This window comes from Coenobita brevimanus, chromosome 102 (genome assembly GCF_032717465.1).
Source record: "Coenobita brevimanus isolate Jiangsu-jjx chromosome 102, ASM3271746v2, whole genome shotgun sequence".
Lineage (NCBI taxonomy): Eukaryota > Metazoa > Arthropoda > Malacostraca > Decapoda > Coenobitidae > Coenobita > Coenobita brevimanus.
In genome coordinates this window covers 36,577,442-36,593,138 of record NC_137055.1, presented here as the reverse complement: position 1 = coordinate 36,593,138, position 15,697 = coordinate 36,577,442, and the positions used below count along the sequence as shown (strand labels likewise).

General features: G+C 41.2%; 1 protein-coding gene across 1 annotated transcript in view; it reads left to right on the top strand.

The window, feature by feature from the left end:
* LOC145415325 (uncharacterized) overlaps positions 1-15,697 on the top strand; it is a 92,191-nt gene that overhangs the window by 72,258 nt on the left and 4,236 nt on the right. The window contains exons 21-24 of the mRNA XM_080284603.1: positions 3,026-5,255; positions 11,569-11,753; positions 12,057-12,184; positions 14,047-14,215. Coding sequence (XP_080140729.1) covers positions 3,026-5,255; positions 11,569-11,753; positions 12,057-12,184; positions 14,047-14,215 — 2,712 coding nt within the window. The remainder of the gene's footprint in view (positions 1-3,025; positions 5,256-11,568; positions 11,754-12,056; positions 12,185-14,046; positions 14,216-15,697) is intronic.

Below are 15,697 nucleotides of genomic sequence, written 5' to 3'. Positions count from 1 at the left end.
GTCAAGATTGTAATTCTGAGTTTAGAAGGCTTATCACATCGTGTACCTCATAACTGTTGTGGATGCTTCATATTTTTCATTTCTCACGACCACCAGCCTCTGAGTGTCCGGTTACCGTATAACACGCTAGAGGACGTAAGTGTGTCTCGTACTGAGGGATTCTCTAGGCAGACTTTTGTGCAGTGAAGTGAATTCCAAGTTTTCTCAGCCTCCATTTTGCCACTTACAATTCAGTAGATCCACGCTGATGCATAGACCACTAAATATTTGGCTCTGCATGGTGTACAATATTGTTTGTCGCTAGTTTTTATGGAACAGTTGAAGTATCTTTATTAATACATAATTAAGAGGAAAATTCTAAACAGCATGTATATCCTGTGTCATTGAACAGATCAGTAGCCATTAGTCTCATGTTCTAAGTTAGTCTCCCTTCATTTTGTATATTTTGTGCGAAACAGAAACCTGAATTGTTAAAAAACACAGCCCTGTTTTTCTCCAGTACTATACAGCATATTGTTGTGGTATTTGATCTTTGGTTGTTATTTATCTCAGTTAATTGAAAGGAGAATATCCATTAATGGATATTGGTAGTGAAATAATATTCTGTTGCTTCAGATATTTTTTCCATCATGTGACTGGACAAGATATGTCATAAGTGGATGGAAGTTTGAGAAACAGTGCTTGAATATGGCCACAATTAGCAGATAATAATGCATATTTAGTGAAAAATTATGTAAATCAGGAATGTTCACTTATTATCTTGATGAATTGTTAAGTTATATATAAATATATAAATAGGAAAAGTGATGGTGATGATGATGGCATTGTAGCTCCTCAGTGTCTATCTAACTATCTGTTTCCCGACACCTTAATCCCATAAGATGTGGCCACAAACAGTTTGCCTCCATATTGCCCTGTCTCCCACCAATTCACTGCCCTCCCTGAGCTCACACCCCTCCCTCTCATATACCTCTTCACTCCACCCCTCCATCTCATTCTTGGCCTCCGCTCACTTTCTCCCCCCCCCCCCTCTACTTCACTCACATACACATTTCTCATTAGTCTGTCGCTCTCTGTCCTCTCCAAATGTCCAGACCACCTCATTGTATTTCCTCTAACACTTTCCATCATATCCACATCCACACCACAATGCTCCTTCACTTCCTCATTTGTCAGTCTGTTTCCCCATGTAACTCCACACATTACTCTCAAATAACTCATTTCCACTACTCCTACTCTTTACTTGTGTCGTTCCAACAAGGTCCAAGCTTCACTTCCATACATTAGAGTTGGTATCACAGTACTACCATGCAGCGACCGTTTGACTTCCCTGCTCACTTCCCTATTTCTTATCACTGCTTTCAAAGAACCAGCATTCCTTCTTCCTTGTTGTACCCTTTCAAGCACCTCATCCTCTAAACGTTCATCCTTACTCATCACACTACCCAAGTACTTAGATGCATTCACATTTTCCATTTCCTCATCAACCAACATCACTGTACATTCAGTGACTTCATTTCTTTAGAAGACCATAGCTTTACTCTTCCCTGCATTCACCATTAGATTCCATTTCTTACACACTTTCCCAAACTTATTCACCAAGCCTTGCAGTTCTCCTTCATCTTCACTTAACAATATACAGTATAATCAGAACACAACAGTACAGGAACTTTCCAGACTGCCCTCTCTCACTAGGGCCATTCCAGTATCCACTGCTGTACCTTGTATCTCTTTTATGACCCCATCCATGTACAGTTTGAACAACCATGGAGATATGACACATCCCTTTTTCATTCCAACATTCAGATAGAATAATTCACTCAGTTCACTATCCACATGCACTGCAGCTTGAGCTCCCTCATACATACTCTTCATGGCATTCAGCAACGTGTCATATACTCCATATATTCTTACTATTTTCCACATTCCTTGTCAGTCCACCCTTTCATATGCTTTCTCAACATCCATGAAGGCCACATACAACTTCTTTTTTCCCTCCTCTAGAAACTTTTCCGCCAAAGACCTAAGGATGGATATCTGATCTCCTCAATGTGCAGAGGGTAAAACTGATCCTTACATAGAAAACTCCATTTGTTAGCCTTGACTGCAGCGTGGATGTACTGTTGTTGCTTTGTGATACGCCTAATACCATGCTAGTCCTGTAGGGTTTCTCCTATATTTTTCTGTTTCCATCTGTACCACTCTGGTTGATCCATAGTTGATAGCACATTTCATGTTTGTTTGAAGTGTTAACAAGAGTTGGACATAGTATTTAATGTGTGATAGCCAGCATTCATACACCATGCATTAATTTTATGCTTACAGTGTAATGACTGCTGGATACGTAAGCAGTAACAGAACCTGCATTATGTAGACTAGTGGCTTGTAAGTCATGTCAGATAGATGAGACCTGTCAAGAGATTATCAGTCATTGGCACTCAGATCTTCATTCTTTGATACAGGAACTTTTTGCAATATGGAAAGAACATATAGGAGAATTCCAGCAAATAGTTTAACTAAATAGTAATGAACAGTTTCATGTAGACAAATACAGCTGCTTATTAGAACTCCTGAGATATCAGTGACTTAGCTTAATTTCAAGTAATTACAGTATTTTCTCAAGTGGATCTTCAGTTGTGATGTACATTTGGTACTGCACATGAGCACATGTACCAATGAATATTTTAGGATGTAGAAAGTTTTTGGAAGTAAATCTGCAGATGAGCTATTGCAGTCATGTGTCTACTTATTGGCAGAGTATTCATGTTATGTGAATTATCTTGAGTCAGGATTATTTGATGTCAGAGTTAAATTTGTCATCTAGAATTATCTTGATTCTAGTATTATTAATGTGAGAGTTAAGTTTTTGCTCAGTTATTTTGAGTAAGGTATATGTAATGTAGTAATTTGTCATTGAAATTGTCTTGAATGAGGTGTATTTAATGTCAGGGTTAGTGTTGTTGTTTAAAATAATCTTGAATGAGATATGTTTAATGTGAGAGATAACATTGCATTGTGCCTGCAGGGGGACTGTTCGGCGGCGTAGCAACCCCCCTGGCAATGGTGCCCCCCAAAGTGCCTCCCCACGGCCGCAGTCTGTCTCAGGGCCTGACCGGACCAGGCCAGCAGACAGGAACACCTCGTACACGTCGCAACAGAGACTCCCTGTGCGATGACCTGCAAGCCATCAATGTCAATCTCAGTCAGAGTGGACCCAAGACAGGAGGACGGCAGGGTGGAGGGGGGGATTGCCAGAGGTGTGAGGAGGAGCCATTGCTGACCAGAGGGCCACCACTACCATTAAACGCACATGTGTTACCACCTAAATTCTCCATTGCCCAAATGCGTGCCAGTAGTAAGTCTCAAACCCCAACACGACAGGCCATGGAGCAGATGAAGCCCCAGATTTCAGTCTCCTCCTCGAAGACGTATTCTCAGTCTCGGCCACGCACTTACCGCCCCGATGAGTACAATCATCCATCCAACTCATTCCTGCCTTCTTGGGCACGGTCCCAGAGTGGGGGGCACCTGGGGCACCAAGGCAACAGTGGGGGCAAGAGGTCCTGTGGCCGCACCAAAACTTCACCCAGGAAGGACAGTGAGGAGGGGCTGGGTAGCAGTGAGGGCAGTCGAGGTGCCAGCATGGGTTTGGTCCTGCCGCCAATGCCGCGCCACCACCATGTAGAGGAGGCTGGTGTCAGGCACAAACTGCGGTCATTTGCCCGTCATTACAGTGACGACAGCCTCCATGGATCCTCTCACAGGGATCTTCACTCCACGCGCATCCATTCCTCTGCTGATGAAATCAGCTCCCTCAACCGCTCACCCAGCCTAAGCTCCTCAGATGAGAGCTTCTCTCGCACAGATTTCTCGCGAACTGATGCGGATTCGCCTTCCCCACAACATGCACCTTCCCTTAGTGATGAGCGTTTTAAGTACATGTTTGGTGGCATGAATCTGGAAGGGGCAATGGCTCCAGGTTTTAGAGAACTATCACCTCAGATCTACTCTGATTATTTATCTAGTGTTAAAGCTTCAAGTGATGAGAGTTCTTTGCGGCTGAACAGTCTTTCCCATGACTCAACAACTTATTCTTACCCCAATGTTCCGGGACTGTGGAGAGAAACAGACATAGCAAGCCCTTCTCGTGATGATCGAATGCGAAGAGATGACTTAGTGATACCAAAGCTTACGGCAGAATTTTCAAGTGATAAGGTGAAGCGCAGCAAACTTGCTGAAAAAGCGGAGGTGGAAGTTCCCTCACAGGTGGACAATTGTGTGAGTCACAGTGCTTCCCCTTCCAGTGAAAAAGTAAGGCCAGGTTGCAGACTTAGCTATGTGGATTGTGAATTAAATTCCCCTTCAAGAACTAGTGCGTCTGGAAGCACCAGCCGTTTGCGAAGTTTAGACAGGAGCCCCCGGGAGAGCTTAGCGATGACCCCAGACAGCGTGGTCATGTTGGCAAAAAAGCGCTCACTCTCTAGAGATGAAGCAGTTAAAATGGGTGCTCATTTCCCCATGGAACTAGAGTTACCAAGAAAGAGGAGCTCAGAACATCAGAAAAAAGATGGGGAGTGTCAGACTGACCCTCGTATGCACCATCACAAGAGTAATGGGTCCGGGAACAGAGCTGGTGACAAGAGCAAGAGTGAGAGGAAACTAGAAAAATCTGCAACATTTGAAGGGATCCCAGAGAATCCAAAGACTGGGCAGGCTGACAGCGAGGCAAGAAGGTATGGTAGTGGCAATATGGGCAGTACAGGTGGAGGGGAAAGGGGGGACATACAGCATCACCAAGTCTCAGACTTTAGCAATAACAACTCCTCAGGAAGCAGCCAGGTAGATAGCTATTCAGGTAACACACTAGAGGGTTACTCAGCCCTTCAGAAGGCAGCACAGCAGCAGGAAAATGAGCTTAACAACATTCTTCCTGCCACTGACCAAATAAGGTTGGATCCACTCTCTCTCAGCCCACACTCCTTGACCTCACTTTCCCCAGATTCACTAGGCCTGGACCCCATAATGCTTGGCCTACACTTTGACCCCGATGTTAACCAGACAGTGCTGCAGCTGACCCCCGCTTCAGTAGATGGAGGCTCGCTGATGCACCCAGCCATAACCCTGGCTGCCAAGCGTTCCCTGGCCGACCCACTGATGCTTGACCCTAGAACAAAGGCATCTCGGGGTAATCTGGGCCACATGTTCCCCCTGGAGCTCCCGACCCATGAAAAACTATGGAGATATGGTGTCCCCAGGTAACCACTGAGCTCTTACCGTTGTTGCTGCTTCTCCACTAATATTGTCTACGTTCGTAAACTGTATGATGTCTCTATCTCTTCTTATGAGCTCACTTTTTACCCAGAATTGTTCATGGATTTCTGTACATTTCACTTCAGTTATTAGAGGTACAGACATTGCACTGCTTAAGGACGTAGCTATATATAGATTCCCTGATGTATGGTGCCACCAAGCCCAAGTTGATATAATGCTTTTGTCTTTCTGTCTCACACACAAGCACTTCCTCTTACTCTCATGTTCAAGGAGTGTCAGCAGCTTCCAGTAGATACTAACTTTTGAGCTGCTAACAGAATTTTCCAGAATAATCTTCGTAACTACTTAGCTAACATGCAGCTCATGTTGTACCACTTCAGAGTGACCCTTACTTTTGTCTTTGTTTTTGCATTTATTTAGTGAATATGGCTATCATTTTAGATGTCTGCTTGCCCGCCTCATATCTGATCTTGCTGTGAGATATTGGCAAGTTCTTATTATCTACCAGAAACCAGTACCCCACCTGAGTATAACCATTGAAATTCACCAGTTTGGTACTGTCATACTTTCACAAGAATCTGACTTGGGCACCCAGTCACCTGAAGCTGAAATAGCAGGATTTTAATGGACAATGCCAATAGTTTATTAATGGTGTGACTGTGACAAATATTAAGAGAATACAGTACTCAATGAGAGATCATGCTGCTTTCAGTATTGGTATTTATAAAACTGTTAGAAATATTATCGCCTTTTGTTTGTTGAGGCTTTAGTAAGAAAAATTGCATTAATAAATGGAAGCCATTATGGATATGAAAGAGACATGTACATAGCAAATTATTGGCTCTTAGTTCTTCAGTAAGTTTGCAAGATAATGACAAGGACAGTTGTATGATAAAATTAAGTACAGCACAATAATTGTAAATAAGTGAGAGTAACAAGATAGTTAAGTGAAAGACCGTAGATAATTTTGTACATATATACAACTGTTGCCTGTTATTAATAATAAGAGTGAAAGCTTTACTAATGTGTACAGTATACAAGAATAGTAAACCTTATCAAATTTACATGTAGGTATACAGTGGTTTATTAATGAAAGTAGTTGCTGCCTGAGGTTCTACTTTTTGCCCAAGTTTAGACTGCCAATATCTGATTGTCCTCAAGAGAAAGTACTCATATTTTAGAATTAGAACATTTGTATTGCTGAACTTAACTTTTCTTGCCAGTTTCATTGCAAGCAGAAAAGTATGTTCGAATCACTTAGCATAAAATACCTTGAGATATATTTTAAAGGTAGTGCTGCTGTATATGATTGTGTAAGAATCAGTATCTTTCTCTTTAGTAAGGATGAGTTCTGTAGCTCTAGATCTGCCTTGCACATTAATCCAAGTAATATTAGGGCATGTATTCTCATCAGCTAAGGAGGTTTTGTTGTACCTCTTCCTTACTTGTTTATTTATGTATCTGAGGCAATAATACTTTCTTGTATCTGGCAGAGGAAAAAGTGACATGGAGATTACAGCATGTGTTTGTGGCCACTCCTTCAGGGATTAAGGCATCTGACTAGACATACATAGATAGATGTTATTTATACAGTATGTGTCAGTATTAAGAAAAAGAAGCAATTAATATACAAGTTAATGTAAATACTTACTACACAATATAAATAACTGTGGAATCAACATGGATGACCTTAGTGGGGTTGGTAATGTGCTGTTCTCAAGTTGTGAGGGTTGGGCTGACGCAGGTTCAAATCCTGCTGTGGGTTGGTACACTCAAGTAAAATTCATAATAAATACTCACCTACTACTTCACACTAGGAAATTTGAGACAAGTGGTGACACACCAATGGCCAGAATGTATGTGAGATGGTGGGGATTGGAGGGAGAGAGGCTCACATTTAAAGGTTTTAGGTGGATGGCAAGTATATGATGCAGAACTTTCCATGAATATACACTCCGTCAAATCCCTCTCACATTTCCACCTTTGCCCTCCTCCGTCACTTCGTAAATATCTTTGTTTGGCACAAGTAACCATTTACCCCTAGGCATTGGGGTTGTTGCCACATTGTAAGTTAGGAGCACAGAAAAAAGAAAGGGAGAAGTGCTAGATAGCCTCCTAAGCAGATAGATGAGAATAACTTACTGGTTAGGAGACAGGGCATGTGTGTGTGTGTGTGTGTGTGTGTGTGTGTGTGTGGCTGAGGCTTGGTGGTGGTGTGGTGGCGGCAGCAACATAATAGTCACAGTGGTACTCTCTGGAGTTAAAAAAAAAAAAAATGGCTTCAGGATGAAATTTTGCATTTTTAGTAAAGCTTTTGACTGTGTTACTGCTATACCAACACCAGCAGACTCCTCTGTGTAAAGTTTGATGATACTGTAGCTGCTGATACTGGAGAGGGATACCTTCATGTGGTAGCACCAATATAACCAAGGTGCTCCAATGCCAGGTTATACAAACATCTTCAGCTCCCTCCCTGATCCCTAAAAGGAGTAAGGTGCACTACAGAAAAAAGGCAGCATCAGCTGCAGTTCACAGGGTATACACTGGAATGATCCAGGGGCAACAAGGACAACGACTGTAGCTGCTGATGCTGAGTGGAATAGTCTGATAGTTTCCTCTAAAGGCACGCCTAGTGACCAAATCTGGGTGATGCCCCATATAGTTTATTCTTCCTACCACCAGTTGATTTTATTTAAATTAAGAAAAGCTTCCTGCGTTGAAGAGGCCTATTAAGGTGGCCTTTAAGAAAAACAACTTTCAGTGAAGCATTTGCCTATGGTTCATGATTGAGGGATTACAGAAAAAAAAAGTAGGTTTGTTGTCACTTATGACCAAATTTAATTGCAAATTGGATGTTAATTGAACATCATATTGATGATATTAAAAAAACCTTAAGTAAAGCTGCTAATGAGGACTACCTGTAGAGTATATCCAGCAGTATTAGTCAAGAAGAAAAAACTGAAAATGCAAAAGTTGATCTTGATGGGGTTGGCCAGGGTAATGTGTAAGGCCTGTTGTAATGGTGCATGACTGGGCTGTGGTGATAGGCATAAGTAGTCCTTGATCATACCTTTTACTTCTGCATAGGAATAATGTAACCTCTAAGGCACGTATGCTAATTGCAGTACACTGGTATGACAAGAATCCTGATCTGAACGGTAGGAGATTGAGCCTGTAAATATTAAGTGCTTTTTGTACAGTTTTAAGAATTATTAACTTCTCTATATTAGATTATTGACTGTAATACTTATCACATCCATTTTACTCATACTTATTCCACTGATGCTGAGCTTTGAAGGTTACAGTATAGCTTGCAGAAATTGGTACACATATGTCTGTTGGCTGCTCATGAGGTAAGTACACGTACCAGACCTGTGGCATGGTTGTGGGCAGATCACCACCTGACCTCACTTAACCTCACTCCTCCAGCTCCACACACTTTCAGAAGTTGTGCTCCCTGTTGTACATTGTGAATTAATGAAGTACAAGGTATACACATTTTCACCCATTTCACTGATACTGTACACTGTAATTATCTACTGGAGATATACCTTGTCCATAAGATATACCTTGTCTATAATTGTAGCCCCGTTTTATCGGTCTTCGGCTTTACTACAGGAGAATCCTGCAACCCATTGATAATGTGAATATATCACATTTAATAGCAAACACTTCTGTGGAACAGTATGTTTATTATGGCTATAATGTCTGTATTGAATCAAAGATGTTGTCACACTGTTGTGGATTTTTGTAATACCTGTATTTATTCATATTCATCATCTTGCGCACTGTCCTTTCAGCAACAGGAAAACATGGACAACAATGCATGTAAATGTTACATGGATTTCGGGTACAGTAAAATATGTGACTGTACTATGCTCTTAGTTATACACATCACTTACATCCATGGCAGAGAGACTCATGCTGCAGAATCATAAATGTGCACACAGACAAATGAGTTTATATTTTATTAAAATATAAACACATTGACATTTCAGCAGCAGGTAGACTCATCATTAGAAGTTAATCACAAGGAATGCTGAAGTGAGTTTTTTTCTGTACCAAACATTGTTGGTATGTGTCATCATATTCATCATCATCATTTTAGCTTTGTTTTGCATTTTCACAGTGGAATAAAACCAAATCATGGCTCATACTTCATCCAGGTTTGCAAATTAGGCCATGTGCTGAACACTGTTAAACTAAAAGTGAAAATTGGCCTCACCATTGCTGAACTGTTTTGCTAAATCAGGGTTCCAGAGTATTCTCAGAATTAAAGAATGATTTTTCAGTGATCTTTAAAATTGCTTGATGATTACAAAGTCAGTGTAGTTTAGTGCTGATTATACAGACCTGATACCTACCCGTGTAGAAGAGGAAAAAAACAAACAAAATTTGATTCAGTACAATTAATATAAAAACAGATATAAAATTGAGTTCAGTACAGTTAATAACAAGAATTTGGGGGGGTTTATCAACAGGGGTGATGAGGTTAAGGCATGTCATTGGATTTGTGTGTTTCTTTGCTGGTGATAAGTTAATGCTTGAGCCTCTTTGTATCATGAACTAACACTGAACTAACATTTCTTTATCTTTTTTCAACTTTATATCCTTCCAGCTGAATTTGACAGTTAATAATGCCAAGATTCCACTAAGTCTTTTTACTTAATTGAAAGTTATTGTCTCAGAATCTTTTGTTATTCCATTAGATATGTGCAGAGTAAAACTGGATGGAATTCAGGATTGCCACTCTGACTTCAGTTGCCTGTAATTAATTGTATAATATAGTTATTCATAGATCTAATTATCTCATGGATGACTTAGTATATTTTACAGTAATAGATTTTTAAAACACGTTATTGAATTAAATGTAGTTGTAATCTTACTAATATAAATATTTCATAAATTAATTTGAATTAATTAGGTAATAGATAGTATAAACTCATGATTGAAATAAGTATAGTTCATAACCTTACTAACCATTTTCATAATTTAGTTTGCAAGTGAATGGTTTTATGAAATTCCACACCCTTATTGATTTCTGCCTGTGAGAGTGAGACTGCATATTTTCTGCAAGATTTGATCACATTCTCTTTATATTTTCTTTAAGTTTTGATTCCATAATCTGTTTTACTGCATTCCAGATAATCCTCTGACCAGTATGATTTGCAACATTTGTGTCTGACTATTGAAAACAGAATTCTCTCCAGTAGGATAATTATCATAATTTCTGTTCTTTTTAGAAACTTTTTTTTTTTTTTTTTTTTTTTCCCCAGTACCACAGTAAACATCAGTAAAGCTTCATTTCATAGAAACAAAAATTAATTATCATAAAATTTTATTATAGTAGAGTGCTGTGAAAGTAGATGATGTCAAGAACCTTAGTGTGTTTGTTCTAACCTGATGAAAATCCTTAACTCCTTTTACCTCAGTTGATGGCCATATGTAGTCATTTTGGAAGGTCAGTGTGGCTAGTAATTAAAGGAATTTATTCCCACCTCAACTAAGGCTCACCAAATTTCTTTCAGCCACAGTTTAGTATTCAAGTTGTGGGAGTTGCCCAGTTTTGTCAGGTGAAGACAAATAAACTATTGTACTGAATAAAGCTGCATTATAATTTTTTTTACTGAATTATTATTATTATTATTATTATTATTATTATTGTTAGTATTATTATTATTACTATTATTATTATTATTATTATTATTATTATTATCATTATTATTAGTGTTAGTATTAGTATTACAGTACTGTATTATTTTTATTTTTATTATTATTATTATTATTATTATTATTATTATTATTATTATTATTAGTGGTAGGTGGTGGCGATCATCATCCACTCACTTGATGTAGTGCTGCCTACTTCTTCCTTAGCCTTTATCATTCTTTTTCTGTGCCTGCCCTCCTCTCTTCCTATTTCTCCCATCTTTCCTGTCACTTCTCATTGCTTTTCTTTCCAAGTGGCTTTACATTGAGTGACAAGCCAAATGGTTTCCTGTAAGCCAAGAAACCATTTACAACACTGGGTGGTAACCTTATAACCAAACCATACATGCTCCTTACGTGTCAACAAGTGGGTTGGTGGAGGGTTAGTGCCCCTCCCTGTAAAACAAATAACTCAGAGTCAAATGGCCACCCCTTATGGGATTATGGTGTCTGGCAATAGATAGATAGATAGATTATTATTATTATTACAGTGTTGATATTATTATTATTCCTTTGGTGGTCTGACATATATCAAGTGACTTTTTTGATGCCCGAGGCTAATTTATGTGTGGATGTTGTGGTGGGCAGGATGGGCGGTGGTTGCGGACACAGTGAGTACGAGAACACCGAGTCTGATCTACCCGATGCCTCCACTGATGATGAAATTCTGGGGGCTGGGAAGACAAGCTCACCCTCGGACAAGAAATCTGAAGGCTGGAAGGAGGACCAGACGCAGCAGAGCTTGGGTCGGGAGCGCCACAAGACACCAGAGCATGGGAGAGGCAGCCACAAAACACCAGAACATTCTAGAAGCTGCCACAAAACACCAGAACACTCTAGAAGTAGCCACAAAACACCAGAACACTCTAGAAGTAGCCACAAAACACCAGAGCACACAAAGATTTGCCACAAAACACCCGAACACAGTAAAGGAGGCCATAAAACACCCGAACACACAAGAGGGACCCACAAAACTCCCGAGCACAGCATCAGATCTTGCCACAAAACACCCGAACACAGCAGGTCCATCCACAAGACACCTGAGCACACAAGGGTGGGACACAAGACACCTGAACACACCACAGACGATGATGATGATGTGAGGTCATTTGAAGAGGAGGAACGAAGGATGGCACAGGAAGCCAGTGCTGTACCGGCCGAGAAGACGGAGAAGAGTCTTGGGGCACAGCTGACTGTGGTGAGTGTTTTGTGGATATGGATATTGCACAGTTCATCATCAGTATAACATCTTCAGTCTCAGTCAGTCAGTTAGTCAAATGCTGCCATGCTTCCTGTGAGAGAAATCCCCTTATTGAGGTTGATGATGGTACAGGTAATGTTTTCTATGAATGGGAGGTTAAACCAAGTACCCAAACTAGCTAATTACTGTACTTCCCAACAGTTGCTGAAGTCATCATCATCATCCGGACCTCCTTTCCCACCCAAGGGCAGGGTGAGGAGTAGCAATATCCAGACAGCCCATATGTGCCCAATCCAATGGGCCATGCTTTCATTCACTCATCATTCAAGCCCCCGGAATCCTGGCTTTATCGGATATGCCAAAAACATTCACCACGTTCTGTAGCTTCACATAATGTATCCTATTGAGTCAATCCGGACGCTGCCATGTTAAAAGGGGTGCCAAAATCCCTGATCATGCACTTCTTACAACATTTATCCAACCAGCTTGATCTCTTGTCAGTTCCCTAGCCTCACCGACTTCCAAACCTCTCTTCCTCACACACTCATCCACCATATCTCTCCACCTTCTACTTGGCCTGCCTTGCCTCATCCCTCTTTCAGATTCACTCGGATATATCTTTTTCACCACTCTGATGTTATCCATTCTCTCCACATGACCATACCATCTCAGTACACTCTCTTCAGTTCTGGTGTCCACCAACTTCCTTACTCCACACCTTTCACGAATCTCAGTATTTTGTATCGTGTCCACCCTCTGTACTCCACATATATTCCTCAGCAGTCCCATCTCCACTGCTCTCATTCTTGACTTTTCATTTTCATGCCATACCATATTCTCACATCCGTATGTTAAAGTTGACACTAACACTCCCTCATGTAAGCCTTGTACAGCTGCAACACTCAAGCCTCTGTTTCTTATCTAGGCCTTCGTTGCACCAGCTACTTTTCTTCCTGTTGTCACTCTACTTTCAGCTTCTTTCGCACATTTTCGTCTTTTTTTCTGTCACTGTACCCAGGTATTTGAACTCACTCACCAATTCTAGTCTTTCTTCATTCACTGTAACGTCATGCTGGCAGTCATCTTCTCTCTCAATAACCATCACTTTACTCTTTTCTACATTTACTCTCAAGGCATGATGCTCACAGACATCAGCAAACTCTGCACTAGACTACCAAATTCTTGTCCAGTACTTGCAAGCAGTACTGCATCATCAGCATACAACAAATTTGAGGTATTCCATCCATGACCGTTCAATGCCAACGCCATCCCTCTCTCCATTACTCGTGTTTTTACTTCTCTCATCACCCCATCCATGTATATATTGAACAACCATGGGGACAACACATAACCTTGTCGCATGCCCACGCCAATTATGAACCATTCACTTAGATGCCAGTTAACCCTTACACATGCTTCGCTACCATCTTAAAAACTCTTGACAGCACCAAGCAGCTTACCATCTACACAGTACATACGCAAAACTTGCCACAATCCCTCTCTGTCTACTTGGTCGGATACTTTTTCCAGATCCATGAATGCCATAAATGCCTTATGGGCCGTCTCACAAGCTTTCTCTGCTATGTCTGAAAACTTGGGAAAAAAAGAACTCTGAGATGCTAACAGTAATTCTCTGTGCAAGGCTCAGCTTGGACTGCGAATGTGTTTACTCTTGGTTAAACATTTTCTGCATGAGAGTAATGGTTGTGGCTGTTCACCAAGCTTGTAGCTGCATTTAACTCTCATTGCAAAGCCTCCCAGGGTCACTGATAGCCACCTATTTACTATCTGATGATTCTTTTTTCATTTTATTCAAGAGTGAAGAGGTCAGTGGATTTAATTGTTTTTTGTATTTATTTGCTTAGCCTTGTGGTGCTGATGGTGGTGAGACGAGTCAGTCTGAATGGAGTGAGGATGATGATGGTGCTGCCTCTGAACCACTGCTGGACCAAGAAAGCACCGGCTACACCACAGATGACCCGGCACTGGAACAGGCATCCATGATGAACGATGCAGGACTCACCGATGCTGAGGGTAACTACTCTGTCATACTGTACACCATTTAAATCATGGTGCTGTAATTATTTAGTGTAGCAGTAGTAATAGTAGAACAGTAGTTGAAGTACCGGTAGTTGCAACTCCAGGCTCATCAGAACAAGAACCCTGCAGATATCAGGCTGAAGTTGTTCTCCTCCTGCAGTCCACCATTTTCCCTTCAGAGAATAGGGAGAGTTGAGGGTGTTTTTATAATTGGGCAAAAAGTCTGACCAGTCATATCAGCATCACTGCAGGAAGCCATCCATCTCAAGTGCTTGTGATAATTTACCTAGTTTATATTATAGTACCATACTATAATTACTTCGTGACAGTGTACACGATTTATATTACAAGACTGTACTTACTTCTTATGTTTGTGGAGATCTATCTATCTATCTATTGCCAGACGCCTCAATCCCGTTTGGGGTGGCCACAAACAAATCGCCTCCACGTCGTCCTGTCCCCCACCATTTCACTGCCCTGCTCCCAACTCACACCCCTGTCTCTCATATACCTCTCCACCCCATCCCTCCATCTCATCCTCGGCCTCCCCCTCCCTCTTCCCCCCTCCACCTCACTCATATACACTCTCTTCATCAGTCTTTCACCCTCCATCCTCTCCACATGGCCAGACCACCTCAGTGTGTTCCTCATAACACTTCCTATCACATCCACATCCACACCACAACGCTTCTTTATATCCTCATTCGTCAGCCTGTCTCTCCATGTGACTCCACAAACTCCTCTTAACTAACTCATTTCCACTGCTCTCACTCTTGACTTGTGTCCTTCCAACAATGTCCAAGCTTCACTTCCATACGTTAGAGTTGGTATCACAATACTGCCATGCAGTAACTTTTTCACTTTCATGCTCACTTCCCTGTTTCTTATCACTGCTTTCAAAGAACCAGCAACCTTTCTTCCCTGCTGTACCTTTTCAAGCACTTCACCCTCCAAACCTCCATCCTTACTCATCACACTACCCAAGTACTTAAACGTACTCACATTTTCCAATTCCTCACTATCCAACCTCACTGTACATTCACTGACTTCACCTCTCTCAAAGACCATCACTTTACTCTTCCCTACATTCACCTTTAGATTCCGTTTCTTGCACACTCTCCCAAACTCATCCACCAAGCCTTGCAGCACCCTTCATCTTCACTCAACAGCACAGTATCATCTGCAAACAACAGTACAGGGAGTTTCCAAACACTATCCTCTCTCACCAGGGCCACTCCAACATCCACTACCCTACCTTGTACCTCTTTTATTACCCCATCCATGAACAGATTGAACAACCATGGAGACATGACACATCCCTGTTTCAACCCAGCCTCCAAAGAGAAAAATTCACTTAGTTCACCATCCACACGCACTGCAGCCTTATCACCATCATACATACTCTTCACAGCATTCAACAACTTTCCATCTACTCCATATATTCTTAATACTTTCCACAATCCTTGTCTGTCGACC